At 42.7% G+C, this 23,164-nt stretch overlaps 1 protein-coding gene across 1 annotated transcript; it reads right to left on the reverse strand.

Annotated features, from left to right (window-relative positions):
• Positions 1 to 314: 314 nt before the first annotated feature.
• On the reverse strand, positions 315 to 22,677 carry LOC126176312 (cleavage and polyadenylation specificity factor subunit 6-like). The gene is made up of 4 exons (XM_049923463.1): positions 22,624 to 22,677; positions 9,111 to 9,313; positions 476 to 623; positions 315 to 377 (listed from the first exon to the last, which is right to left on the reverse strand). Exons 1-4 carry the CDS (start codon positions 22,675 to 22,677, stop codon positions 315 to 317), a joined length of 468 nt encoding a protein of 155 aa, XP_049779420.1.
• Between the last annotated feature and the right edge of the window lie 487 nt (positions 22,678 to 23,164).

A 23,164-nucleotide genomic window follows, 5' to 3' on the forward strand; every position in this document is an offset into this window, starting at 1 on the left:
AGATTTTTTGTCTACAAAGTTGCTGTGCCTGCCATCAGTATTCCGGAAGTTATAACTATATTTTCTTTTTAATATTTTCTTTTGTAGCGTTTCTGCTAAACCTAGAAATCTTCAGAACGTCCCATTCAAGGAAGCCAGAGGTCCTGGGTGTCGGTAGTAAACCCCAGTCCGTAGTGGAAAGCCTGCCCTACCTACAATAACTACGTGGTGGTAATTTATGAAACGATAACCACGACGGGAGGAGGAGTTGCTTCCTGGCAAACGCCGTGCACCGGCCATCGCAGGCGGCGGTGGGGGCGGCGCGAAGTCGTCGTTTATAACTGCAGCGGCGCCGCCTCCGCTGAATGCGGCGCGCGGGCCTCCCGGGCGACGCCGACCTGTAAATAGTGGCCAATAAATTCAGGGGAAGCGGCGTCGGTGTCGGTGTGCGTCGGTGTCGCCGCCTCCGCACAACAAAGACGTTATTGACACTCACCTGTCGGCCGCCCTTTGTGGGCCGCGGGGGCATTGCGGCGCCGGTGAACAATGCTGGAGGCGGCAGCGGCGCCGCCCCCGGCCAACTAGGGCCATTAAACGGCGTAAGAAGCAGGGGTGGTGGAGGCGGCGGTGGCGGCGGCGTGCAGCTGCGCCCCAGGGGCTGCCGCTGGCAACTTGCAGTTTATACGCCTCCCTGGCTCTACTTCTCGCCACTGCGGGAAGGGGAGCTGTCTTTACGATCTGCTGTGACTATATCGCGCCAATTAGTCGGCACGCGGGTCTTCTAACACAAACTGTCAACCGGCAGGCGGTATCTTGCAGCGTTTGCGTGGAAACTTTTGGGTGTTGGGTCGTGGAATACTCTCCCATCCCGAAAAGATGGAAGACTACTATATAGGGAAATTCTCGTTCATCTACGAGGTTCTTTCACAGTAAACTGGTGACTCATAATTCTGTCTCTTCGTCTCCACAAGTTTAATGTGTCTGAATCGTGATATTTTGAAATTACCAAAATTGTTACGCTGCAGGTAATACATATTTTTAGTTCTACTTTTAGTCTAGTATGACATTATAACAGAGAGCAAGTACTTATGGAAACTCACCTAGGCGTCAGATACGCGAAGCAATAATAGGTACTCGAACGCAGAATATAAATGCTTATTTGTAAATTTTTGAATAATATCATAGGTGAGACAGAGAATCGTGTTTCTAAGTAACTGATGTTTGCCATAGTGTATCTGCCGGATGATGGTCTCTCGTCTGCAACTAGTAGACAGAATATATAATATTATCATATCGGTGGTTTTAGTGAAGTTAAACTTGTGTTAATATCTAGCGTAAACTCTCACCCCTAATGATCGTAATTTTCATCTTTATTTAGATCACTTTTGAAAAATCTTAATATAGCATACCTCTACTCATCCAGAATACCTTTTTAGAGTCGCAATCTAAGATTCCAAAAAGTACAAACGTAAAAGTACAAATTACAGTAAGTGTAATCCTTCATCGTGCTGTAAATGTGTTACTATTTATTTTGCGCGATACATGCAATGCACTGGTTACTGCACAAGGAATACGTACGTCGAGAAACTCTACTAGATGTACTCTATCCACTTATTTTTTACACTAACTATGCCCATATACATATATGTCACATATATTTCACACATTTATACGTTCCAAGTACATTTAACGTATTTCACGCATGTGTACAATGCAGGTATATTTAACAATTAACATGTTTCAAGGATATCTGTACATGCATATCAACAGTACCTGTATCGAATTTCGTCCTGCACTTCCATCTGATTCTTCTATGGTATCTGAAGTCAACTAAATACAGAACAGAAATACTTCTTCGAACATCTCTACATATTATCCATTCTCAACTCCATTCCCTTCGTTAGTGGTGGTAGAGGTATCTCCCTCCCACAGTAATTTAAACTAAGAATGAGTCATTTACGCAGGGTGTAACTAAATTCCCTTTATAGACTCAGAGGAAAGGCTCCACACACCAAAACAAAGAAAGAAGCCCAGTAAACATCGGCTCTAAACGCATCCTTAAGAGCTATGGCCACCTGTTCATCTTCTATGCTTTGAAAAACACATCGTATACTGCACGTTCTTTGCAGTTCATATTTTGTGAAAAGGTAGTATGGAACAAAACAAGGAAAAAAGTCCACTAAACATGGCCTCTAAAATACATACCTTAAGAGCTATGAGTACTTGTTAAGGCGAAGAAATGTGTTTCACGGCAATAAAGATGAGAAAGTCCACATAGCTCTTAAGGGATGTGTTTTAACGCTCATATTTGTTAGACAGTTTTCCTTGTTTTGGGGTAAGATAAGCGTCTTGTGAATCTGCAAAGGGAACTTTCTTACACCCCGTATACTTAATTTGCTTGACATTGCTGCCTGGATTACTTGAGATTTGCCTTTATGTTACCTTTTTTCGCCTCCCACGCTCAGCCATAGGGGGGGGGGGGGGCGTGGTGAACATTACTGTCAGAAGAATAGTTTGCAGATACCAAGTGATATGTGTGCCGAGTTCTATAAAAATTTTGCTACAGGCGTTGCACATATATGCTGATATTTCACCAGTATTGGTCGTACAGGTATATTATCTCCACAGTATTTTCATACAAATAATGAAACATGTGCGCACGAACTTTGACTGAAACTGTTCCATACGTTGGTGAGGTATGCTCCTGTCACTCCCCTTCATCCCCACACTCACCCCTGCGGTACGCAGGTAGTTCGTACCCCAAGAGTCTACAGTACTTCTTCCCAGATAGTAGGAGATAACTGTATGAAGTTGGATTGCAACTGGTTCAGTGGGAGATGTGGAACATACATTAATATACATACATACATTTTTATTGCGCTTAACAATAGACAACAGGTTAAGGAAAAACCTGGGTGCATTTTCAGCGCATGTGGACCTTAGGAAATGCTGCGGCTGTTTAATTTGTACGTGGAAGAAACAACGAAGCAAGAGAACGAATAAATCTGAAGACTAAGAAAAATGCAAAGGGAACAGACACAACTAACGGACTTCACAGATGACGGTGACACTGTGGTCGGGGATAAGAAGTACTAAGGAGATTACCTGAAATGAATGGGCAGAATACTGGCGGCAGAAGAAAAAAGACACAGTGGCTAAATAGTAATAGGACGGCCTTAACGATTTGCGTATCATCAAAGCTGAGTTCAACACACTGGTGGAGGTAGTGAAAAACTTGTCGTAAGGTTTCATAGGATCGATTGAGCAAGGAAGATCTGAGACGCAGATGAACTGTGGTGAAGAAGCCTTTCTCAGTAAAAATCGTCAAGTAAAATGAGTTATTGCTAAGCAAATCAGGAAGACGTTCTTGAAAGCCTACGTCTGGAACATAAAACTGTATGGGAGTGAATGTTGAACCATTGGAAATTCACAAAATAAAAAACTGGAAACATTTCAAATCTTGTACTTCCAAAGAATTGTAAAATTAAGTATACAGATAAGGTACAAAATCAAAAAGTAATAAAAAGAAGAAACGATGAAAAGAATGTAAGTAAGACACTCACAGGAAGAAAGAATACATTAGGGGGATATCTGCTATGGCCTCTTGGAATAGCTGACATGGGACTGGAAGGAATATGAAGTTCGAATAAAATGTCTAAGAGCAGACAAAGACTAGAATTACGAAACTATATTCTAGGAAATGTTGAAGTTGATAATGAGAAGTAGCATACCAAAACCAGAATGAGCAAAGGTGGTTTGGTGTATAAGGAAAGTCAGAGGGCATCATCAAACCAGTCGAAAAAGTCATGCCTTAAAATTCTGTAAATATCTCATTGCCAAATTCCTGTTCAATTTTACAAGAGAATAATGACTGGCTTCTGTGGAACTGCACCAGCATGGTACCCCACTCTTTTAGACCCCTTTCGCACAGTTAGTGTGTCAGCTGAACTGCAGGTAGCATTTTGGAGCTCACGAGTGATTTCTTCTGCTGATTTTACGTGATTTTTTACAGCCAACGATCCCTGTTCGTCAGTACATGAGGTCTACTTGGTCTTGGTTTAGCTGTAGTTTTCTTTCGCGTTTTCTCTTTACCATCGCTTCATCAAATGTTTCCTTGGGCAGCCTTAGAATGGCTGAAACGTCCGTGATGGATGTGTTATCCAGATGATAGCCAATGATCACTCCATGCAGACCTCTCCTCACCTGCCCATTAGGCTGTTGCGACTCCTCTACCGACTACAGAATGCTCAACTCTTCTTTCGTACTGGCGTGTCCGCCAGTCTTGAGATTTAGTGGTCAATTTCGAACTACATGTAGGTGTGCGGATACTTTTGATCAGATAGTCCATTTCAGTCTTAGGTTGCGCAAGAGGCATCAAGAAGGCATTTCATAAGTATCTGATGATTCTGATGATGACGATGAAACTTGAACTGGTAAAAATAATAAGGTAATAACTTGGCAATAATTCAAAACCGGTAATAATGCCAGTTTTGTGACCTGAGGCTGTAAAAAATGACTACATAAAATCATAGATAGGAAGGGAGTTCAATAAACAATGTAACACAATTTTTTGAAAGCAAGTTGGTTTCATTCTAGAGTTCAGTACACCATATTATTTTCCCTACGTTTGGCTAGAAAACCCGGTTGTTCAACAAAATCTTCGGCCAATGCGACAGCCTTACGTCACCTTAGCAGGAGCACATGTATGCCCGCATAATACCACTCTACTGGCATCGGAGTCAACATGTTGTAGCATCAATAGTCTCGCCATAGTCTCGTACTGCTTCCCGAGGACTGCATACTTCATTGGGTCAAACAGATGGAAGTCGGAATGTGAGGGAACTGAGCTGTGGTGTGGATGAGGAACAACAGTCCAATGAAGTTTTGTGAGCTCCTCTCGGATGCGCAGACTAAGGTTTTGTGTTGTCATGGAGAAGATTTTGGTGGCGACGAACACGCTGAAGTCGTTTCTTCAATTTCCTGATGGTAGTGCAATACACTTCAGAGTTTATCGTTGCGCCATGAGGGAGCACATAAAACGGAATAACACTTTCAGAGTCCCAAAAGGTTGTCACTATCACTTTACCGGCTAAGGGTGCGGTTTTGAACTTTTTCTTCGGAGGATGGGTAGTATGATGCCACTCTATGGATTGTCGCTCTGTTTCCAGTTAGAAATGAAGAAACCATGTTTCATCGCCTCTGAAGATGTTCAACTGAAGACTGTCACGGTTAATTTCGCTACGCGCAAGGTACTCCGCAAAGATGGTACTTAATTGCTGTTCAGGGTCTTGCGTGGCGAGGAATCCAGTGGGAAGAGAGCTTTGAGTACCTCAACCGATGGATGAGTGTGTAACACTACCAACAGACATCCAGTAGTGAAGCAAGGTGTTTAATTGTGAGAACTCTAGAATGAGAGTGCCATCACATTCCAACAGCGTAGAAGACAGCCAGATCGGTAGCTGCACGGTCAGGACGGCAGATTACTAACCGAAGGGGCACGTGTTCGATTCCTGCCGAGGTCGGAGATTTTCTCCTCTCTGGGATTCCGTTTTAGGTTCCCCTTACGTTCGTGTGGTTAGAAATCAAATTCCACTGTTGAGATAGTTGTAGGAGTACGTCACGAAAGCCGATAAACTAAAACTAAAGAATAAAAGAAATGTACACTGGACTTTCATTCGGGAGGATGACGGTTCAATCCCGCGTCCGGCTATACTGATTTAGGTTTTCCGTGATTTCCCGAAATCGCTCCAGGCAAATACCGGGATGGTTCCTCTAAAAGGGCACGGCCAACTTCCTTCCCCGTCCTTCCCTAATCCGATGAGACCGATGACCTCGATGTTTGGTCTCTTCCTCCAAACAACCCAAACCAATAAAAGAAACATCACAGGGGTCACAGCGGTGTGCGGCCGGTCGCACGCAGGAGATGGACAGGAATGCGCGACATTGTTGCGATGTTAGCAGCGCTCAGTGCCTCATCATGCTTTTGTTCACTGCCAGGTGTCCGTAGACATTCTGCAACTGCCTACAAATATCTGCGATACTCTGATTTTCCGAGAAAAGAAATTCAGTGACTGCTCTTTTCCTGGAACACATATCCGTTACACAGATCATTTTGAATGCTACGTGTAGCGCCGCCACCTATCGGAACCTCATGAAACTATTGGAGCTGAAGCAGGATTACGCTTCGATGTCTCACAAGAAATTCCACAGTTCTTCGACCGAAATTGCCAGAGAAAAAAACGTGTTGCATTACATCACCTGGATGAGAATAACCGTGCGAACGGGGCGATAACGTACGCAGATGAGCTCCCGATGGTGGTCTCCTTTGACTCAAGAGTGCAACCCGAACACCGGTCAACATAGCTACTCACAACCTCAGCCAGTGGTGCAAACATAATAAACTTCAGATGGCTCTACACAAAACAGTTTATATACTACTCAAAAGGACACTACAAAGTAACCGAACCATAAAGCTATACGGTATTAGCTTACGCAGGCAAAGGAAAACACGACATCTTGGTGTGCAACTCGACGAACGACTGTGTGACGAACACATCAGGAAACATCTGACAGGGCTGCCAAGATCATCCACAAGCTGGCCAGACTCAACATAACATACTTCAGGGCACCATTACACAAACGGAGAACTTCCCATTGTGCGCTCTTTGATTGTATGGTGTGTTTTGCAGCCAGTGCATGGGCCCACTGAGTATGTCTGGTGATGAATTTGAATATCGTGCGGCGAGGGCAGAGAATTGCCCGGTTAAAGGTATGAGGAACTTTCAACACGACGTCAGTGGGATCACTCTGGGTGGTGCTTGGATCCTTCCGTATCGATATAACCATTCGGTTTCGGGCTGCAGTGTACTAGCTGTGGAGGTGGAGACAGGGTAAGGTAAAGGATATTACCGGACAGGACATCATCGAGAAGCACCAACTCGTTAAACGGCGGGCGGATACCTGGGAAAGGAAATGGGAGGCAAGGGGTAGGGGTCGTAAAGTATATCTTTTATACCCAGACAGGGAACGTCTATTTTGCGCCACATCAATCCCAGCTGGGGTAGGGTTCGTTTTGAGACAGGTCACGACCCTCATCATCCGCACTTACACCGCCCAGGCCGCAGCCAGAGTGCTAGTTGTACAAGCGGAAAACATGGATCCCCAGAACACGTGCTTTTTTCACTGTAACCGATACGGAATAGCACACCAGACACCAGCGTAGTACGACAGTGACATGATACGGGCAATAAGAAACAAAGACGAGTGGGTGATAATAAATAAAATCTCTTATGATGTCTCAAGGACTTTACATGACGAATACAGGCAGATACAGTCAGAACACCGCAACACGCACCAAGCACTTAAGATAGCAGTTCCAATTCGTACACCAACACAGACAGCAGTAGCGAAAGACACACACTCTCACACAGCGAACGCTTTCAGCAACACGTACCGCAGACGGTCTTACACAGAATAATTAGACTGGTTCAAATGGTTCAAATGGCTCTGAGCACTATGGGACTTAACATCTATGGTCATCAGTCCCCTAGAACTTAGAACTACTTAAACCTAACTAACCTAAGGACAGCACACAACACCCAGCCATCACGAGGCAGAGAAAATCCCTGACCCCGCCGGGAATCGAACCCGGGAACCCGGGCGTGGGAAGCGAGAACGCTACCGCACGACCACGAGATGCGGGCATAATTAGACTGTTTTAGAATAAAGAATGTAATTCAACCAACCCTGCAAACGTGTTCTAGTTTAAGTATAAACAACAGGTATATCTATATCGCGGTCATTACACCGCTGTTGAGATGTAACACTTGTGACTGAACACTTAGTATATAAGCAACATAATAGTTAAAATTCAAGAAACTTAGTGTAAGAACTGAGGGTTAATTAATAAACCAAAGAAATAACATACTTTACACTCACGCACCAATGCGCTTTCCACAGGGTACATAAGAGTTATAGAGTTTTGTAAATAATGTTTAGAAATAATAATCCGTAAACGAAACTGTGGAGAATCAGGTCTGGATGTTATGGGGTAACATTTCTCTGTCTCTCTTTCTACCTAAGTCTTTTCTATCATCTATCAATGTGTTTTCTTAAATTGTCATCATTTGGATTTGCAGCTCCTTGAGTTTTTCGTGTCTGCAGTTTTGTTGGATGTAAGGTCCGCTAGTTACAGCTACCTGTAAGACATAATACGCAACAAGGTCCTGCAAAACCATGCAAACCGAATGTAAAGGTATTAACTAAAAGAAACAAGTTGTCGTTTGAAGTAAATGTATGCATAATTTTGTAAACATTTCGTAAAAATGTTCACATTACATACTATATAAAACAGAAACCCACTGACGATGGCACATAAGTGCTGTTTGGGAACTTGGAAAAAACGGTGTTTTGCATAACTGACGGGCCTTACATCCAACTATTTTCTTAAAATTTGAATATTTTTGTCGTATTCTTCCTTTCAGTTTCTAATGCACTACTAATTTATTACTATCTCTATAGTAATTGCTGCGAACATAATTGCTGTTTGCAATGTGGAATATGTTTTGTAATTTATACGGAAAGCTGTAAACTGAACAACCAGTTATAAAATGTAAGGCAACATGTCTCTAAATGAGCAATGAATCAATTACTTATTGGATATCCCTCGTAAATAAAGTTAAGGAAGAGTAAAGACTGTGTCGGGTAATCTTCGTAGCGTATAAAATACACAGAAAATATGAACGAATGAAACTGAAAGTTGTGGTTCCGGCTGAAATACGTTTGTTGTTTTACTGGAGGAGCATTCAGTTACGTCTCAAAAAAAGTCCCAAACGTTACAAGAAAAGAAGTAAAGACATTCTGCAGGCACGGAGTACTTGTGGGTGGAGGACGAACAGTTAGAGCAGCAGGAAGAAAGAGCGGGGTTGGGCTACATGGTAGGGTAGGTGGAACGGAACCAGAGGCTGTGAGAGAGGCACATAGACCGTTTAATTCGTGGGCGCTGGTCGGACAAGCCCGCTAATTGCCGTTTTAAATAAAATTAAAACCGCCCGGCCGCCGGAGGGGCAGGGGCGAGCGCGCCGCAGGGCCACGTCTGCGGGCGGCGCTCGCATTAATCCCGGTTTTATCACTCGCCGCCCCCAGCCGCCCCCAGCCGCCGCCCACGTACGTGTCGTGGCACACGCGTGCCGGCCCTGGGGCAGGGCGCGCGCGAGGTCTCGCCCTTCGGCCGGCAGAAAGGCCTCTCCCCTTTAACGTCTCCATTATTAAGGGCGGCAGCGGTGGCGGTGGGCAACCGGGCTTCTGCCCCGGCCAGCGCGGCGGCGGGGTGCCTCTGCCGCAGGAATGCGCTTCCACTTCCCACTCTGCTGGCCGATTGCGATCCGATTTCTCTTTCCTGTTGCGCCTGTTGCCACCAGCGATTCTTTCTCTCAGTGCCTGACAGCTACTTAACGTACGAATCAGAGCAATATCGTGTTTCCTGGAAACGTCTTGTTACGATGAGAGGTATTTTCGTGCCCTTTGTAAGAAATTTACGTTTTGCCCCCACCTTCCCCCTGAAATCTACTTTAAGTGGGAATTTCATATATTTTAACGACTTCATGATGCCTCCACATTTCCGTTCCTTTCCTTTTCAGCCCAAATTGTCCAACTCTCCCAAACAATCGATTTCTTAAATTTTAGACGAATGCTTGAAAAGAGCGAAAACGTGACTCCTTAGGTGTTTCACAATGGCTTTCGTCCGAATGTCAATAGGCAAACGAAAAGTGTGTGATGCTAAATGGGGTATTATAATCGACCAGCGTGTGTTCTAATTTGAAATAAAAGGTTTCATTGCTTGAAAATAATTTAATTAGTGATCTGACGAAAAAATTTTCCGAGTTTTCGTAGAAATAGCCAAATGCGGGTATTAAACTAACCAGCGTGAGATATAGTGTTGCAAAAACATGTTTGTTTGATTTGAGGAGATTGATTTAAGGAGAAACTGAAACATTTCACGTATAGCTGCTACTGGCTACCTATTTAAATGAAGTGTCAGAAAGTTCATCACTTCCAGACGTATCTAATTTGTGCACAAATTGTTATGTTGCTGTAGAATTTGTGGAATTCTTGCTCTCATGCTGAAAAAATTAAAATAAATAAATTGCAGCATTAATGGAAACTTACCAGCTGTTTCTTGATGTATATACAATAATAATAACAGAACGCCTGTCAAAATTTAAATACATTATATTTCATACTTTCTGAAAAAGACTCAGAAAAAATGAGAAGAAAACTGTCAAATCTTTTATGAAATAATTTGGGTAAAAGTGAGAAATGAAACAGATTAGACAATCATTTGACACACAAACATGTTGTACATCATTTCGAGCATCATTCAGTGGCGCCCAAATGTTTCTCTAGTCTATGTTATCTTTTAATTTTAGACATTTCAGTCCACAGAATATTTGACATTTTTTCGATTTGTTTTTATTTCCGGAATACCGCCCCAAGGAGAGCATTTGGAAACGTCCTTTTTAACCTCCAAGAGGTTCTAATAAATAATTCTTTTTTCAAACGTGGTTTCTATCTCCAGATCATCATCATGTACCTTAACATCATCTATTACTGTTCACACGGGAATATTAAAACTGTGGCGTCGAAAAACGTAAAAACTATCCTACGCCACAGCTCAGTTACTCTCAGTCAAAATATTACAGTGGCGTTCCAACTTTTCGTGTGGAGGCTCTCAGCATACTGACCATGTTGAAATTTCGAAGTGATACAATTGTACTTACAAAACTGGATAAAAAACATATCTTAAAGTTTGCATAGTACTGCCTTGTGTTGATTGTTTTCTACAGCTCAAGACCAGATCCAAAATATTTATTAATTTGGATGACAGATTTATAATTAACATATCATAGACAAAGGGGATTAGATTGATTGTACGTATTAATGAGCTCGGCGATAGTAATAAGTGGACCCTACAGATCGACACAATGGAAATGTGTCAGAGGTCATACGCCCCCCGTGGTATGCTTTTCATTGTACAAGGGTATAAAATGCTGATCCCTCAATAAAACTGTAATAGTTACTGTACGACAATATCTTAAGATTGGCTATACCTACTATGTAGTTTACTTCATTTTCTAAGCGTAATGTGATCTTATGTAATTTTTGACTTGAATGGTTAATTATTATAGATTTTACTGTTTCATAAGAAACTGCTCTGACTTCTCTTCAAACGCCTATCCATACTACGTCATCTATGGTAAGGCTATAACACTGACTTCAAAATATGGTTCAAATGGCTCTGAGCGCTATGGGACTTAACATCTGAGGTCATCAGTCCCCTAGCACTGAACACTAACTTGTTATACGTTATACGCCACTCTTCCCTAACTATCGAACATTAAGTCCTGTCACGGGAAATGCTGCGTGTAACACTAACCTGCCGTCACAAGCTAATGTTTCCCTCTGAAGGGATTTTAAGTTTTGACCGTGTATGTGTCTAATGGATGAAGATATCGGTCTATAATTTTCAATATGGTGCACTTAACAGAAAAAATAAACAGACTTTAAACTTTGGGGGTTAATGAAAGTAGAAAAATTCATATACGAATTAAAAAATGAACAGTCGCCAGCCCAATTAGACACATGAATTTGGAACTATATGTGGAAGAAACTTGAATGATAGTAATTGAAGTTAATTTCATTGGTACACGGGATACAAGTGGACACATGGCACTCTGAGCTGTCGGTAGCAGCAGTTACCAATAATGCACAAACTAATAATCGTAGAAAGCAAAAAAATGTACCAAAGTTATACTAATAGCATTTCCAATATTCTACTCGAGGCGGGTATAATATGAATGTGGCAACGGAAAATTCTGAACGCCAAAATCAAGATTTAGCCCTGTCTGACTACCCCCTGAAGCAGATCTTAGGATCTCTTAATGGTGGTATTATCTCCTCCTTTTTGCTCTTTAACATATAAATTTCAACATCAACACAAATTAATAATTAAGGGAACTAGTAACTACGAATGATAAATGCTGTTTCTGTTTTTACATATCAAATGCTTACGTATCCATGTCCAATGGACATAAAGAGATGCACATAGCTTTTCTAACTAATGTGATTGATAAATTGCCCAAATCTGCCCCTTTTTATGGCTACGCGATCTAATATAAATACCGCGAGATGACTGCCATCACCTACGTACCAAACACTGGAAGACACTACTTTCAGCCGGCCGGTGTGGCCGTGCGGTTCTAGGCACTGCAGTCAGGAGCCAAGCGCCCGCTACGGTCGCAGGTTTCGAATCCTGCCTCGGGCATGGATGTGTGTGACGTCCTTAGGTTGGTTAGGTTTAATTAGTTCTAAGTTCTAGGCGACTGATGACCTCAGAAGTTGAGTCGCATAGCGCTCAGAGCCATTTGAGCCAACACCACTTTCAAAGATAATCTACAGTGGTATGCAACCTCAGTGGAAATAAAATTTACGTGATCACAGCTGTTTAGCTTAATAGCCCTAATAAGCCGAAGCAATTAGCAATATCACCGTTTCTACTGCGTCCGGTGCGTCGGAGTGATGGGTGTTGTACACGTCTGCGACGGTGGGAGAACTCCAGTCACAACATAAAAACTCTTTCAAATACTAGGACGGAAGAAGGCGGTCTTCTGACTAACATGATCTAATATTGTCTTCTCCTCTCTGTGTTATACAGACAAGAAACGCGAACTCCCAGCTATAAGGACAGAATTCAGATAACGTCTCTATGACAGTATAGACAGAGGAAGTGCTCTCAATCACTGAACGCTGCGTACTCAACGACTACTCCCTACCCGTAGACGAAGTCCAGAATCGTGTAAGTTCGCACCAGTATAGTGCCTAACCGTTCTGACTATAAAATCTCTTTATAGCACAGACAGCAAGTCCGTGTGTACCAACAAAAGCTGATACCAAGCGAACATCAAACACGGGCGCTCAAAACGAAAGACCACATTCTCTCCACCGCTGGCTTCCCCACAAATCTCGGCTTCCCTTCTGCGTAACTGCAGAAGACGAATCATATTCTCCAAATCACGGGTTCTCTCCCTCTCTACAGATTCTTCGAAACATCGACCAACCATGTCTTAGTCCTTTGTCATCCAGCGCGGAAAGTTTGCGAGGAAATACCTATCCCCGTTAATTAGGAATTCATAAAATGCCACGCTTTTCAGAGTAAAAGTCCTCGGAAATAACCCAGCCTGCGTGATTTCCGAAGTAGCGCTTCCTTGTTCCTCTCTGCTGTGTCCAAGATTTTCAGTTTCCTGTTACCCTTCCGGCCTAGCTACAACACCGGCCAGCCGCCACTCTATTGTGCTTCAGCACTCAGGTGCCCCGATCGTGTAGCTAGGGCTACATCCTCTCTTAAGCAGGACCAACACACCTGTGCGGTCTTTTCAACCCAGGGCCTGAGTTACGAATGCCGTTGCATATCCACTGGCTTTCCAACCTGTACTAGTATAGGCAATCGTCACGATGCCATTTTGATAATAAAGAGACTCCATCACCTTTCATGCAATAAGCGTTAACAACAATTTACAAGGTCTACGTGATAATGTTAGTCTTCTTTAAATATTCATATATACGATGTACAACATATCAAATGATAACTAATTCCAGTTGTAAATCACGACGCAGTATGTAGATTAGTGCTTGTAACATGCGAAATTATAACCACCTTACACACTTTCACTCAAGATCATTACTTGAACCAGTACTGAAATGTTAATGCAAGAAGTGCAGAACTAAAGATGGACCTCAGGGCCTCTGTCTTCACTGGGATGTAAAAACTACATGATACCCTAACTACACTGTTCATATCCCTCTTATCTTTCTAATGTAAGAGAATATGGTGGGGACGCATAAACTGGTATAGTACCACTCGTCAAATTCGATGATTATTTCAGTACCAAAATTTATTTTAAACAAAGTCACTTCTTAACTTTACTTGGCATAGTTTATATTTTACTTTTTATTTAACACTGAGCTAAATTAACTTAAAATCCTTCTTGATAGTAATCAACACTAAATTATGTTTCAAACGAGTTTCACGTATTTGTCTTTTTCATCCCCTGTGAAGCAGGTATTTTAGACAGTAACATATACACAATCTGGCACAGTATTTTTGCGAAACGGTATTTTGCAGTAAACTGAGAGTACTTTAGCAACATTCTAACTAAATTCACTATTGTTGATCCTTACATAGTTAACAAACATTAGTTCATTTGAAACAGGATACTCGGTTTCATAAACACTTGGAGGAGGGGACCCTGCATAGGTTCATGATCAGGATAGAAGATACGGTCCCAAACACAGATTTATAGCATTTGGATTATTATTAAAATAATTCACACAAATTAACTGGCCCATGATCTGATACATATCAGTATACATGAAGTTGGTGGAATAGTGCCGAAGTTGTGGTGGCAAGCGACGTGGCCTCTAACTGTACTTACAGCTCTTTATGTTTGAATGCTCTATAAAATTTCTTCTTGATGACGGTTATTCAACTTATTAGAGACATTCCTTATTGCCGATAGTACCAAGCAACAGCCAAATCCACATTCGAGGCAAAATTCCATGCAAAACTGCCTCCAATTGCCTCCAGTGGCACTGTCGATGTGTACCGTGCAACAGCTAGCCACTGACTGCATAGTGTTCCCACCAAGGAGCCGCCCAGTTCGACCGCCACAACCACCTTTTACATTGTGCCGTGCTACTTCAGTTGAGGAGGGACTACCCTACGTCTTTTATACTGTACAATACAAGTGCCCCAAGCATGAACCAGCTTCAAATACAAACTGTTTATCTTATAAACTTACACATATTATAAAATTCCATTATTTTAAACAATCATTTATCTTTTCCATATATATATTACAAACTTTAAATTTCCTGTTACAAATCAATGACCTTAACTAACAAAGAATAAACACCTCATAATGACAAATACAAAGTTTGATAATATAAACCTACTTCTAATCGATATAAGTGTTACAAGGTGACGCCTAGAGCGCCAATACTTCACTACCTCTGGTTTCTTTCAGGCATGCCACTTGTGTCACTGGTAGCCTGCTAGCGTTTTCGATGTGTCTACGTAACACAAGAAGCCGCGCTACAAGTTATTCATTGTGGTTAACAAGGATCATCATCTAGTAAAAGATATCTCCATTTGTCCTTACCTTAACACAGTTGACTGAAAAGTATAGATCGCCAGAAATAAAAAAAAAGTGCAATGTAACGCACCAAGATCCCTAATAATTTATCTCACAGTTTCCAGAGCAGGTTTGCTAGAACAACAGTAAATCAAAAGTTGACATGTGCTGGTATTTTCTTGCGGCAATATATTTTCTTTAGATGACACAAGCTAAGTCTGATTTTCCGACAAAGATATTATTTGAGACGCATTTTGAGGTAGATCACATCTACTTCAAACAGGCGTCTTCAATGGGTAGACAATAATAGTGTGGTACAACACAATCTAAAGGTACCAAAAAATAGACACAGAGTGTAATGCTTGTAATAACAGTAACCTTGTGCACGCTTACTCCAGATTAATTGCGTTTATAATTTCACAATAAATTAAAAACATGTCCATGGAGGAAGTCGCAACATAGAGAAACTAATTTGCGTGATGATAAACATTAAATTACTTTAATTTATGAGGTGAGCCTTGTTAATTACATTTACGAAAGGACAGGCTCACCTTGTGACTTAAATTAATTTAGTGTTCAGAATCACCCAAATTAGTTTGTTTACGGTTGCGATGTCCTCCATGAGCGAGTTTTTAGTTTATTCTGAAATTATAAACGGAGCTATTCTGAGAATGAGGAATAAGTGGGCGCAAGGTTGTTATCATGGCAAAGATTATATTTTTGTATCTATTTTATGGTACCCGTAGATTTCGTTGGTTCATTCTATTACTATTTATCAATTTCAGTCACCTGTCTAAAGTAGATCCGATCTGCAACAAAATGCTTCTCAAAACACATGTCTAACGACAAATTAGACTTAATCTGTGTCATCGAAAGAACATATATGCAGGATAGTTATTAAATTTACAGCAGCATCATGTTTTATCCTGTTTTGCTGTTCTTTCGTATCCACTGTTATTCTTTCTAGAGTTTTTGCAGCAAACTCGAGAAAACTGAATAATGGCACGGAGTAGTTTTCACCCATCTCTTCCCTCATAACAGGTGGAAAATAAAAGAAAGAAAAGAAACTGAGCGGCGATCGCTTTGCAGGTAGCAAGGCACCGTTCCTTTCCGGAGCGCCTGTCTTAAGGGGTGACAGGGCTCCAGTAGTAGCGGCCCGCTCCGTAATTAAGGCGCCGTGACGGCAGAGGCTGGAGACTAGAGGCGGCTGGAACACCGCCTCCGGGCGTCGCTGCCTCCGGCGCGCCCCCTTTTAAAATTATCTTCGCATTTGTCGTGCGCTGTCCTCAATTACGAGAGCGTTAACTCTGGCCGGCGGGAGGTCGCCAGCACCTGGCCGACAAATATTCCTCCCTGTCCTCCCAGCCTGCCTCCCAGCCCAGCATCCCTACTGCCTCTGGGGACCCCGGGCCGCCATTTGCATGTGGCGCCGTCCTAAGGACAAAGTGCGTTTTAAGTCGGGCCGCGCTAGCAGCCAGGCGCCAGGACGTTGGAGGCACACTCAGTTCAGCAGGCTGTGCGAAGGCATGCAATCAGTAAGCGCTCTGAGACACCTACGTCCGCGTATAACCAACTCCAGGCCATTCTGTAGCGCGTGGTGGAGAGTACTTCACACCGTTGTTATTGCCTGCATGACCTGTTTAAATGAATGGAGGGATACCTAACATTAATACCTATATAAGCCCACAACATACAATGTGAACGTCCTCCTTACGAGGCACAGTTGTCGCTTTCGAGGGCGTTAGATAGCGGAGAACTGCTGACTGTCACTCATGCCACCCTCGACTGCTGACGCAAGTAATGGCAGTACAAAATCCTCTAATCCGATTTAAACTTAGTCGGACCACGTAATTGATAGGACTTCAATTTCAGTGCTCTAAAAATATTCATCTCGTATGCAAGATTACGTATCATAAATGAATGTTAATGTGATATGACATCTTTTATAAGATATTCGAGATCAGGATAGAGTTTCAAAGCGCAACGCTCAACTTAGGTTTAAGGAATGCTACACTACTGGCCATTGAAATTGCTACAAGAAGAAATGCAGATGATAAACGGGTATACATTGGACAAATATATTATACTAGAATTGACATGTGATTTCATTTTCACGCACTTTGGGTACATAGATCCTGAGAAAACAGTACTCAGAACAACCACCGCTTGCCGTAATAACGGCCTTGATACGCCCGGGCATTGAGTCAAACAGAGTTTGGATGGCGTGTACAGGTACAGCTGCCCATGCAGCTTCAACACGGTACCACAGTTCATCAAGAGTAGTGACTTGCGTACTGTGACGAACCAGTTACTCGGCCACCATTGACCAGACGTTTTCAGTTGACGAGAGATATGGAGAATGTGCTGGCCAGGGCGGTAGTCGAACATTTTCTGTATCCAGAAAGGCCCGGACAGGACCTGAAACAAGCGGTCGTGCATTATCCTGCTGAAATGTAAGGTTTCGCAGGGATCGAATGAAGGGTAGCGCCACGGTTCGTAACACACCTGAAATGTAACGTCCACTCTTCAAAGTGTCGTCAATGCGAACAAGAGGTGACCGAGACGTGTAACCAATGGCACCCCATACCGTCACGCCGGGTGATACGTCAGTATTGCGATGACGAATACACGCTTCCAATTTGCGTTCACCGCGATGTCACCAAACACGGATGCGACCATCATGATGCTGTAAGCAGGACCTAGATTCATCCGAATAAATGACGTATTGTCATTCGTCCACCCAGGTTCGTTGTTGAGTACACCATCGCAGGCGCTCCTGTCTGTGATGCAGCGTCAAGGATAACTGCAGCCATGGTCTCCGAGCTGATAGTCCATGCTGCTGCAAACGTCATCGGACTGTTCGTACAGATGGTAATTGTATTGCAAACGTCCCCATCTGTTGACTCAAGGATCGAGACGTGGCTGCACGATCCGTTACAGCCATGGGAATAAGATGCCTGTCATCTCGACTGCTAGTGATAAGAGGCCATTGGGATCCAGCACGACGTTCCGTATTACCCTCCTGAACCCACCGATTCCATATTCTGCTAACAGTCTTTGGCTCTCGACCAACGCGAGCAGCAATGTCGCGATACTATAAACCGCATTCGCGATAGGCCACAATCCGACCTATATCTATGTCGGAAAGGTGATGGTAAGCATTTCTCCTCCTTACACGAGGCATCACAACAACGTTTCACCAGGCAACGCCGGTCAACTGCTGTTTGTGTATGAGAAATCGGTTGTAAACTTTCCTCATGTCAGCACGTTGTAGGTGTTGCCACCGGCGTCAACCTTCTTTGAATGCTCTGAGAAACTAATCATTTGCATATCACAGCATCTTATTCCTGTTGGTTAAATTTCGCGTGTGTAGCACGTCGTCTTCGTGGTGTAGCAAATTTAGTGGCCAGCAGTGTATAAATCAGTTACCCAGTGACCAAGCGACTTATAACTCGCGTAAAAATAAATTGTATGGGTGATGTTCTCCAATGAATAGCATCATACAAGCTTATCTGCCAGTCGGTATTACAGGGAGTGGACAAAAATATGGAAGCACCACAAAAACGTCTCAACGGTGCAGGAGAACCGTTGACGTTCTAAATAACGTGCCGTCGTCCCCGAATGGATAAATGCAGGTCCTGTATGGTGTTCAAGGGAATCTTATACCACTCTTCCGACAAAAATTGCCGAAAGTCCAGGTGACGATGAAGGAGCTAGATAGCGATCACGTACTCTTCTCTAGAAAGTGTAACAAAAAGGTTCCATAATTTTGAGACATTGTGATTCTGGTGGCGAGGTGAATGCGACAGTTCACCCTCGTGGTCACAAAACCAGTCCTGGATGATGCGAGCTCTGTAAACATGGAAACCGACGTCCTGAAAACTAGCTCACCGCTCTATAACAGTATTACTTTAGTATGGGATTGACATGATCGGGCAAAATAGTCACTTAATCCTCGGTAGTAATGCGAACTTGCATAGTACCTAAGCGGATCATGGAATACGATGCATGCCTGCCCAAATCATCACCGAACCTCCCTCCACGTTTCATTCTTCGGACGCAGACTCGGCCAGAAGCTGGAAAAAGCGCGCAACCAGACTCATCCGACCAAATAACTTTCTTCCGTTGCTGCATAGTCCACGTTTCATGGCTTTCGCACCATGTGTTCCTGTTACGGATATTTGTATGACTGATGAGAGGCTTTGCAATTACAGCTGGACGTGCTATTCGTAGCTTATGTAGCCCCGTTCGTATCGTAACGCTGCTAACAGGGTTCGTGAGTGTGATCTTCATTTCTGCGGTGACTTTTTTAAGTGTCGTCCACTTATTTTTCGTCTCAGTTCTCTTCAGTGAGCGTCCATAGTGACCACTCAACACACTTTTCTTCCGTTTTGTGATTTAGTAGATAATGTTTTTCCGTTTTCCCTGTATGCGACATAAATCTTCGGTGCGGTGCCTCTTGAAAATCCGAGCACTTAGGCTTCTTTGGTTACGGAAGCACCCACCATACGAGACCCAACATTACGCCCACTTTCGAATTGACTTAGCTCCGTCATAAGACATTCTCAGCTATAAAGATCACTGTTATTACTGCAACGTACTGAGGATATCGCACAGATGGCACTCGTGCTCAAATGCAACAGCTCAAGCTGCAGGCCTGGCTAGCATGAACATCTATATTCACGCACGCATTTCTCGCATATTTTTGTCCAATTCCTGTAGGTCATCATCACAGTAATATGGGACGACAGACAGATGTGGCAGAACAGCAGAAAAGATCTATCGTGTTGGACCCGCCTACGACCAAAAGTCAATGAATTTGTTGTACTTGTTGTTTTATCAGTGCGGACAGTCCAAAGTGTCTACAATGAATAGTGTGTACCATTCTCGGCTACGTAACACGACGTTAGAACAGTGGTCATAAAAAGGTTTCAGCCAGAACGAACCGCTGACGAGTTTCATCTCTCGTCGGTAATGTTCGATCTGAAAAGTGAGAGGATCTGCTGTTGTCGGTGAATGAAGGTCTTCCTTAACAAGCTTCTGAACTAATCTTAAGGAGGTAATTGCACGCAGCTGACATTCTTGAGAAGGTAACGGCATGCACTGTGCAATTTAAGGTGTTCGTTTCGTAACTGTTATTCCTACGAATTAGTTGAATCTACGGCTTTTAGATTTGAATGATTTATCTTGTTACCGAAGTTTAACGGATTCCTTTTAGCAACCATGTGGATGACCTCACACTTTTCATTATTTAGGGTCAACTGCCTATTTTCGCAACATACATACATCTTTTCTAAATCGCTTACAATTTATTTTGATGTTTTGATGACCTATCTACAGGGTAAACGACAGCATGATCTGCACACAACTTATAATGACTGGTCAGATTGTATCCTAAATCGTTTATGTAGATACGAAACAGGAGAGATCTCATAACGCTACCTTGGTGAACGTCAGAAATCACTTCTATTGTACTCGATGACTTTCCATCAATTATTACGAACTGTGACCTCTGTGAGAGGAGTTCACGAATCCAGTCACATAAATGAGAGACATTCAATAAGCACGCAATTTCATTACAAGCCGCATGTGTCGTACATTGTCAGAAACCTTCTAGAAATCTAGAAATATGGAATCCATTTGAAATCGCTTTTCAATAGCATTCAACATTTCGTGTGAGAAAAGAGCTGGTTGTATTTCACAAGAACGATGTTTTCGAAATCCGTGTTGACTGTTTGTCAACAGACCGTTCTCTTCGAGGTAATTCATAAAGTTTGAACACGATATATGTTCCAAAATCCTGCTGCATATCGACGTTAATGATATTGGCCTGTAATTTAGTGGATTACTCCTATTATCTTTCTTGAATATTGGTGTGACTTGTGCAACTTTCCAGTCTTTGGTTACGGATCCTTCGTCGAACGAATGGTTGTATATGATAGTTAAGCATGGAGATATTGTATCACCTTACTCTGAAAGGAGTGGTGTAGAGGCTGGATCGAAAGACTTGCTTTTATTATCTGACTGAAGTTGCTTTACTACGCGGATGATATCTACTTCTAAGTTACCCATATGAGTAGCAGTTCTTGATTCGAATTCCGTGAATATATACTGCCAGAATTTCGCGCTGCAACTTACACGTTTTGCCCACAAGAGTCGTGCTGTACCGAGTCCTCCACCTATCGAGCGCGGTTCCAGTTGTTGCACCATTTCGCTCGCACACTGTGATGCCCCTGTTATCGGAAAGGCAGAAGAAATGTCCGTATGCAGGAAACCCGGAACGTGTACTCTCTACCGCACTCACGTTACGGAATGGTCTTGGTGTGAGACGACACGGGTAGCTGATTTTCTGAAGTCCCTATGAGCTGCTCCGTGGATGAGGCCTCGAAGACCACGGAATGGTAACTGATCTCCGTGTGACCTGCTGCCAGCTGCCATCAAATGGCGCAGCATGGAGGGACGTAGTTTAGCGCAGCATTGACCACTGGACCCGATAGTTCGAGTTCAAGGAACTCCACCGTGGTCTCGCCTCGGCCGTCCAACCACGAAAATAATCCTGGCAGTACAGGGATCGAAACCGTGTCCTCTGAACAGAAGTCAGACGTGCTGATGGCTCAGTGATGGAAGGAAAGTAGGGATTATTAGTCTTTGAACATCCCTTCGATGGAGTCGCTGAAGACGATATGACCTATGTAAATGGATCTACGTAACAATATGCCTTTGAACTCATTTGTTATCATTCATTAGTTAGTTCCTCGAGGCCCCGCCTTCATAATATTTCAGAATTACCCGTAATATAAGACGAAAGGAAGTACCGAAGTTTATATTTACCGCGAAATCGTCGTAGGGCTCATTAAGGTCGAAGCTGGACAGGGATGGCGTCTGGAGGAGTAACTACGATACATCCAGATTCGAATCTCTGTACATTCCGTTACACTGCAACACTAAGTTCAGTGTCATATGAGACTGTCGCTCGTTTATTCTTCGCAGACAAGCAACATTTTCGCAAAATTCTGTCAATGTGAGAACGGGTACTGAGTCATACCGGAGATGCTATAATCTGAAGCTATCGGGTGTTAGATAGTGAGATTTACTCTTACATCAATGAGATCATATTACCTTTCGATATACTATGTTATAGCTATTTTTGAACACGAACAGTTTTTTACCTTTCCTTAGCTACTCACCGGGTGTTAAATAACTGAAAGTAAGATCGTAACTCTAAAGAAACCCGCAAGGGATTTCTCCAGTACCCCAGTGTCAGACTGGCACAGCAAGTGAAATTTTAATGCTTTCAGTTGCCGCAAAATTAGTATTTCAATTTATACGAGTTTCTAATTGAGCACTCATCTAAAATTTTAGTACAAGTGATCTGCTCTTCCTCCATTCAGTCATTACATTTGTTAAATTTCATTCGTGATTAGTTCGCTAAGTTTTTCACGGACATGATACTTACCAGTTTCTTGTAAGTATCTATTTTACTTTCTATCACACTGTAAGTCTTATTCATCTGTTCTCGAGTTATGTATGATTTATTGTATCACTGTATATTATCGCACAGCTTCTGTATGTAAACACTCTTACGTGAGTTTTCTCTACAATCCTTTCAGAGTAATTATTTTCGACAGTTTCTTCCACTCCTCTCTTTCGTGTACATTGGACGAAATAACAAAAAATGTGTGAGTAAAACCATTTACGTTATAGACATTATGATAATTAACTAGTTGATGGCGGCTCCTCAATGAGGATCTGTCGCTACTTGAAGCTGAACAGCACTGTTTGTGCAAAGTAGCCACATACATCTGATTGATTAACAATTTGCTCTTTCCACCTCACGACCTAATTACGTCATCCCATTATTTTAATTAGACTACAGTGCTGATTACTTCACCTTCCTTTAACTACTGCATCTCCTCCTACAATTCTCTTCTACCTTTACGTCAATGTCTCCTGTTGCAGAAAGCAGCTCTGTCCCTCCCTTTGGTTTTCCCAGACCC

Source organism: Schistocerca cancellata, chromosome 3 (assembly GCF_023864275.1).
Source record: "Schistocerca cancellata isolate TAMUIC-IGC-003103 chromosome 3, iqSchCanc2.1, whole genome shotgun sequence".
NCBI lineage: Eukaryota > Metazoa > Arthropoda > Insecta > Orthoptera > Acrididae > Schistocerca > Schistocerca cancellata.